The sequence below is a fragment of the Anoplopoma fimbria genome, chromosome 5, assembly GCF_027596085.1.
Source record: "Anoplopoma fimbria isolate UVic2021 breed Golden Eagle Sablefish chromosome 5, Afim_UVic_2022, whole genome shotgun sequence".
In the NCBI taxonomy this organism is placed as follows: Eukaryota; Metazoa; Chordata; class Actinopteri; order Perciformes; family Anoplopomatidae; genus Anoplopoma; species Anoplopoma fimbria.
In genome coordinates this window covers 2,606,320-2,613,039 of record NC_072453.1, presented here as the reverse complement: position 1 = coordinate 2,613,039, position 6,720 = coordinate 2,606,320, and the positions used below count along the sequence as shown (strand labels likewise).

Here is a 6,720-nt window from a genome sequence, read left to right as displayed (position 1 = left end):
GAGATCAGAGAAAATAAGGGATGAGAATAAAAGAGAAAAGGAAAGAAGAAAAGAAAAGTGAAGAGAAAAGGAGGAAGTAGATAAGAAGAGAAAATAAAAGTGCAGGAGAGGAAGAGAGGAGGAAAGGAGGGAGAGAGAAGGTTAACTATGAGAGTAGATGCAAAGGCATGGAGAGGATATCTGTATATATATACATATATGTTATGTATTGTTATGTTTGATTCATATTTATTACCACTACATAACAGATGGAGTCTTAGTCTTTTATGCCAATAAAATGTGGTGATGTCTCATGAATATAATGCTGGAAGGGGGGTCTTCTCTTCACTCATCCTAGCTTTAAACAGCCTTAATATAGTCAGCCAGCAGATGTCTCTGTAAAGCAGCAGACTATTAATTCACTACAAAAGAAGAAAACGGATGCAGGATAAAACGAACCCTGCAGGTTTAGACGTGTAACAGCAGGTCCAAAGTTTAGGATTCAAGTTCATTTTTGGGCGAAAATATGGGCTAAAATGGGTGTAAGATACCAATAAATTGCTTTTTATCGAGAACAAGTGAAGTACGAACTTCATCTCCCAGGATGCATTGGGCGGGGTTAGAGGTTATCAGGGCTTGTGCGGTTCCCCCCCATTGAACTGCTCCCTTCTTTCTCCGAAAAATAAGGCCCTTGCACTCAAAGTTGTGCAATATTCGTTATCTTCCCCACACATAGATAAGGGCTGGGGGTCCGCCATTGTTCACCGTGTGTGTATGAGCGACACGGCCGCTGCTCGGGACGATAATCCAGCCGGAGAGAAACACTCTGAGCTGCTGGACTGCTGCGGAGGACTCAACAACGTCGATTATTCAAAGGTAAAACTAAAAACTGTTGAATGTGAAGCTCGTCTGCAGGTCTAACTTTCAAAATGATTCAGCGTAGCCGCTCAGACAAGCAGAGAAGGTCCCAGTTTGACAGACTGAACCAGTCTGCTTCATTGCTGAGCTAGTGACAGCCGGAAACAGGCGGTACAGTTGTTGTTTTTCAAAATAAAAGCATGTTGTTCTGCAAACCCAGAGTAAGATAATGGTTATTCCAAACAGAATATAAAAGCTATTGTTCTTGCAACAAATAATAACGTGTATTTTTATAACACGAATTATATTTTAACTCTTATTTTGATTGAAGTATAATTGGTTTGGTTAGGTTACCTGCATACAGATAAGTTGGGAAGAAAACAAGGTACCATCTGTGCTCTCCATTTTTTTAAACCATCTTGTGCATCTGTTATCATTTATTTTCATCAATTTTAACAATAAGTCTGGTAATGTCACGTTGACATTAACAAACCAGGCCTGCAGCATTTCACAATGAAATTAAGTGCATTCAAGGTCAGAGCAACCATTAAAGGCCACAGGTTAACCCTGACCTGTTGCCTGTTACCATTGAAAAAAAGATAAGACAAACTAATCTGTTTGTCAGTATCATATTGCTGATATATAAACCTAATTACCTGTAGGGTCTTTACTGCTTTTTTAACTGCTTTTAATTCTCATCTTCATTTAGAGGACTTGGTATCCCTTTTTAATCACACCTGCCAGAATGTCCTGGACTCTGTTGCCCCCATGAAAACCAAAAGGTCGAATACAGCACCCCAGCCATGGCTAAACGAGGTCACCAAAGACTTAAAAAGAAACTGCAGGAGTAAGGAACGAAAATGGAAAAAAACAGGCTTACATGTTTTTTATGAAATTTGGAAAGATGCGATGAAGTACTATCAAGTGGCAGTTAAAGAAGCAAGAACTTCCTTCTTCTCTAATTTAATTACAGCAAACCACTCAAATCCAAGACTTTTATTCAAAATAATTGACTCAATGGTCACCCCCTCCCCCTGTCATTTCACTGATGCCTCACAAGAGCTGTGTGAGCAGTTTTTAAGTTTCTTTGCAAACAGAGTACAGGACATTAGGCAACAAATTTGTCCCCCAGACCGTGTTTTACATGTTAGTCGGGATATTCTAAGTTATTTTAGCAGTTTTAATCCTGTATCGCTTTCCTCTTTAGCAGAAACCATATCCCATATGAAATCAACCACGTGCAGCCTTGATTTTATACCAACTAAATTTCTCAAAGAGGTTATTGACACAGTCGGGCCCAGTATTTTATTGATTATTAATAGCTCGTTAGCAACAGGAACTATTCCATCCAGTCTTAAACATGATGAGGTCCAACCACTTTTAAAGAAACCGAATCTTGATCCCTCGGTTCTTAACAATTTCAGGCCTATTTCTAAACTTCCGTTTTTATCAAAGGTTTTAGAGAAAGTTGTTTCAACCCAACTTCTGGCTTTTATGTGTCTTAATGATGTGTTTGAGAAGTTTCAGTCAGGTTTTAGAGCTTTACACAGTACAGAAACGGCCCTCCTCAAGGTGTCCAATGACCTCCTTTTAGCAGCTGACAGGGGGGAGAGCTCGATTTGAATCCTTTTGGACCTAAGTGCAGCCTTTGACACGGTAGACCATCCCATTTTAATCAACCGTCTTAAGAACTGGGTTGGCATCAAGGACTCTGCACTTAGTTGGTTTTATTCTTATCTCGCTGACAGAACCCACTCGGTCACCATAGGTAATTACTCATCTTCTACTTTTAACATTACCTGTGGTGTACTGCAAGGTTCTATTTTAGGTCCAATTTTATTTTCCATATACATGCTCCCCCTAGGTCAAATCATCAAACGTCATAATGTCTCTCTTCATTGCTACGCAGACGACACACAGATATACCTTCCACTGAAACCCGACGACCCAAGAAGCCTAGCTGCTATTATAGACTGTCTTAAGGATATCAACTGTTGGATGCCTCAAAACTTTCTTCAACTAAATAATTTGAAATCTGAGATCATTTTATTTAGTCCCCCAAACCCCATCACTCCTATTGTAAATGCACTTGGTCCTCTGTCTTTAAATATAAAATCCACGGCAAGGAACTTAGGAGTTCTATTTGATTCCGACTTCACTTTCAGACCCCACATCAGAAAAGTAGACCAGTCCTGTTTCCTCCAAATCAGAACCATCGCCAAAATAAAACCTATCCTCACTCCCCCAGACCTGGAAAAAATCATACATGCATTTGTCTTTTCAAGACTGGACTACTGTAACTCCCTCCTCTCTGGCATTAACCACAAGTCACTCTCTCGCCTCCAACTGGTTCAGAACTCCGCAGCCAGGCTTCTTACTGGTTGTAACAGACGACATCACATCACCCCAATCCTGGCTTCTCTTCACTGGCTCCCTGTTCGTTTGAGAATTGATTTTAAGATTTTGCTGATCACTTTTAAAGCACATCTGGGTCTGGCCCCGACATACATAGGAGAAATGTTGAACACGTATGAGCCAGCTCGCAGCCTTAGATCCTCAGGTGGGGCCCTTCTGGCTGTTCCAAAGTCAAGACTGAAAACCAAAGGCGACCGTGCTTTTGCCATAAGGGCCCCTCGGCTTTGGAATGACCTGCCGGAGGAGATAAGGCTTGCAGAATCAGTAATCTCTTTTAAATCACTTCTTAAAACACATTTTTACAGATTGGCTTTTATGTGATGTCGTCGTTTTATCGTTTCATTTTCATTTGGTCTTGGTATTTCATCTTATATTTGTTTACTATATTTTACCAATATCACTTGATTTTATTTATTTCATTATTTTATTTATTTTATTTTATTTTATTTATTTTATTTATTTTATTTATTTTTTTATTTTATTTATTTTATTTATTTTATTTTATTTTATTTTTTCACTTGTTATTTCATTTTGTTTCTTATGCACTGTTTTGCTGGCTTGTCTGTCGAAGCACTTTGTAAACCTTGTTTTTAAAAGGTGCTATATAAATAAAGTTATTATTATTATTTACAAGACCCCTAGAAATTTACAATACATATATTTTTCAAGTTGTTTTCAAAATGTTTTTTTTTTCTCATAATCTTCGCTTACGTAACAAAAACATTGTGAAAATGATTTTTTAAACGTTTTTTGACGATATTTTTTGATTCATGGATTGATTCAAAGGGATATCCTATGTTATTGAAATTGAAAAAAGTTTCAAGGCAACATCTATTAGATGTTAAAATGCTTACCCTACTAATCTACTGTAGTGTCTCCCCTAAAGTGAGCGAGCCAGCTAGTTGTTGCAGAGGCCCAGCAGAAGTATCTGATAATACTGTAAATCCATCTGTAGTGCTGACCTCCATAGTTCATTATATTATGAAAGTCTAAGTAAAGTGCCGGTGTTGTTTCAAGACCTACCCTCAGTACTACCCTCAGGACGAATGAACAGGCAACATTGTTAGCATGTTGTAAAAATACCTACCATGGCTTATTATGAAATAAGTTTTATATAGGGAGACAGGGCCAGTTTAAATGTGAAATTACATGAACTAATTGCAGCTGTATTGCCCTTGTGGCACTAACACTGTGATATGAAACACATAAAACACCTACTTTGTTGCTTTTTCATCACTTGCGTCAGCTGGCATCAACTGGAAAGCCACACAGAGCACTCCAGTGTGCGACAGAGAAGGAATATCAGTCTATGCTGCCCCGCTTCGTATCCGTCATTAGAATACATTTTTACGCCAATGTGCCATGCTTTATTTTTAAATAAAGCCCTGGGTTACCCGTCATCTGTTTTGCCAACCTTCATTAACAGTGACAATATTATATGAAAGGCTGCTGTGTGTGATTTTACTGTGATATTGGGGCCAAGAGCTAAAGAGACATTAATCGACAAAACTGAACCCAGCCATAACCTGTTCAAAGAGATACAGAAGTATCAGCTGCCGAACCAGCAGACTTCAGAACAGCTTCATTCATCTGGCTGTGAGACTCCTTAACTCATCCTCCAGCCTCCATATATGATAGTTTTTTTCCTGTTTGCTTTCCTATGTAGCAAATTGGGACTACAATCTAAATGTCGTTGTGCAACCCTGTCGTACAATGACAAATAAAAAACCTTGTTATCTTGAAAACTTGTAAACCTTATACAGCAGTACAGGAGCAGTTGTATTATGCAGTAATGGTCAGTGAAGACATTTAGGCAAGAACACACAAATTAGCACACAAATTAGAACAAATGTTATTTTAGTGCAAAACTGACTGACAGTGTATAGCACATGTCTTTTCAAAAATAACATAATAATAAAAAAAAAGCCTATTACAGGTCAACAAAAATGTATCTGCCCTAACTTTCTTTATATCCAACACCTTTTTACAACTAGCAATCTTTTGTCTCTCAATAAGAATATGTTTTATTTATGTGTTCATGTATGTTTCACATGTCTGTCCCTTTCAGATGGATTTGACTCTTATGGAAGGTCTCCTAAAACACACCAACTTTCATGACTCCAGCTTTTGTGTAGCTGTGGTCGCCATCATTTTCAACCCTTTCTTCTGGAATGTGGTAAGAGGCCTGGAAATCATGCTATTGTTTGCCGCTTGATTGGTTTCTGGAGAATGTTACAGCCAAACTCCTGATTGGATTTTGGTTCGACATAAACAAATTCCCTGATGGATAGTATGTCTTTACACTTTTTCTACCAAATTTTGGTGGTGGAAATAAAATTTTGATTAAAAAAATAGATTTTGGGCTGAGAAATCAGTAGGCTTAAGCATAACTGATCATTGATTCACAAAATATTTGCATTAACTCAAGAAATGTAACGAATCCCCGGCAGTGGTGCTTTTGGCCTAGCCAGATTCATTGGTGGGAATCTGTTGAGGGATATTGTCCTTTTTGCTGCAAAACTAACTCCTACACTTTCCCCTACACCTTACTGTATCGGTAAGATATAGGGGAAAGTGTGTACTTCAGCTTGAGTTATGTCCTCCTCCTGACATCCTACTCTATTTTGTGCATATATGGCACAAAAAAGTTCCATACATTTTTAAAAGATTATCATTCTTTTGCATTTTCTTATTAACAGACCTTTTGACTTAAATATATGATTATGTATGCAGGCGTGCGAATGGAAGTACAGCAGTGTGCATTAGCTTGTCAAGCTACGCAAGGGCATTACCCTACAAAGAGCATGAATGCAACTCAAACAAATTGACATTCCAGATGCTATTAGTGAGTAGGTGGATTACATAAGGATATACATGTTCACATTTGGTGGGGAATCCTAATGTAACATTACACCAGGAAGAATTTACGAGCATACAACGTTATCTGTGGTCATTTAAACAATGTCAACTACCATAACATAGCCTCAGAGGTTTTAGTTTATTAAGAGTTAAACATAAAACATAAACATTTCTCAGTGCTAGTCAACACATTTAATAGCTTTCAGCCAATGATACAGCTGGTCATGCTCCTGTAGAACTTGAGTCTGCTTTTGGAACATTGATTCTGATACACTTTGATGCTGGTAACAGTTTTAATTCAATGTTGAAAGCTTTCTAACTAGTCTGTATGACTGGGGCAGACAACACTTCCTTTGCCAACGTGCACATGCCTATTATTGATGACATCCGTAGTAAAAAGGGCCTTTTTGACAGAGAATAGTGTAGAAAAGGGGGCACAGAGTGAGGGTAAGACATGAAACAAAGGTCGTTGCTTGGACTAAGGCACTCCAACGCTGCTCATTTTGTACCTCCAGACAAAATCTTCCAGTAACTCGTTTAACGTTATGGAAGAAAGCAACTGGGAACTTTATTGTTACAATCTATAGCATTGAAATCTGTGTATCTGTC

The 6,720-nt window shown here is 38.2% G+C and overlaps 1 protein-coding gene across 1 annotated transcript in view; it reads left to right on the top strand.

Annotated features, from left to right (window-relative positions):
- The first annotated feature begins 615 nt into the window (after nucleotides 1-615).
- The window catches only part of pemt (phosphatidylethanolamine N-methyltransferase), a 65,309-nt gene continuing 59,204 nt past the window's right edge, over nucleotides 616-6,720 (top strand). The window contains exons 1-2 of the mRNA XM_054599152.1: nucleotides 616-855; nucleotides 5,321-5,428. Of these exons, the coding sequence (XP_054455127.1) occupies nucleotides 754-855; nucleotides 5,321-5,428 (210 nt within the window). The 5' untranslated portion in view covers nucleotides 616-753. The remainder of the gene's footprint in view (nucleotides 856-5,320; nucleotides 5,429-6,720) is intronic.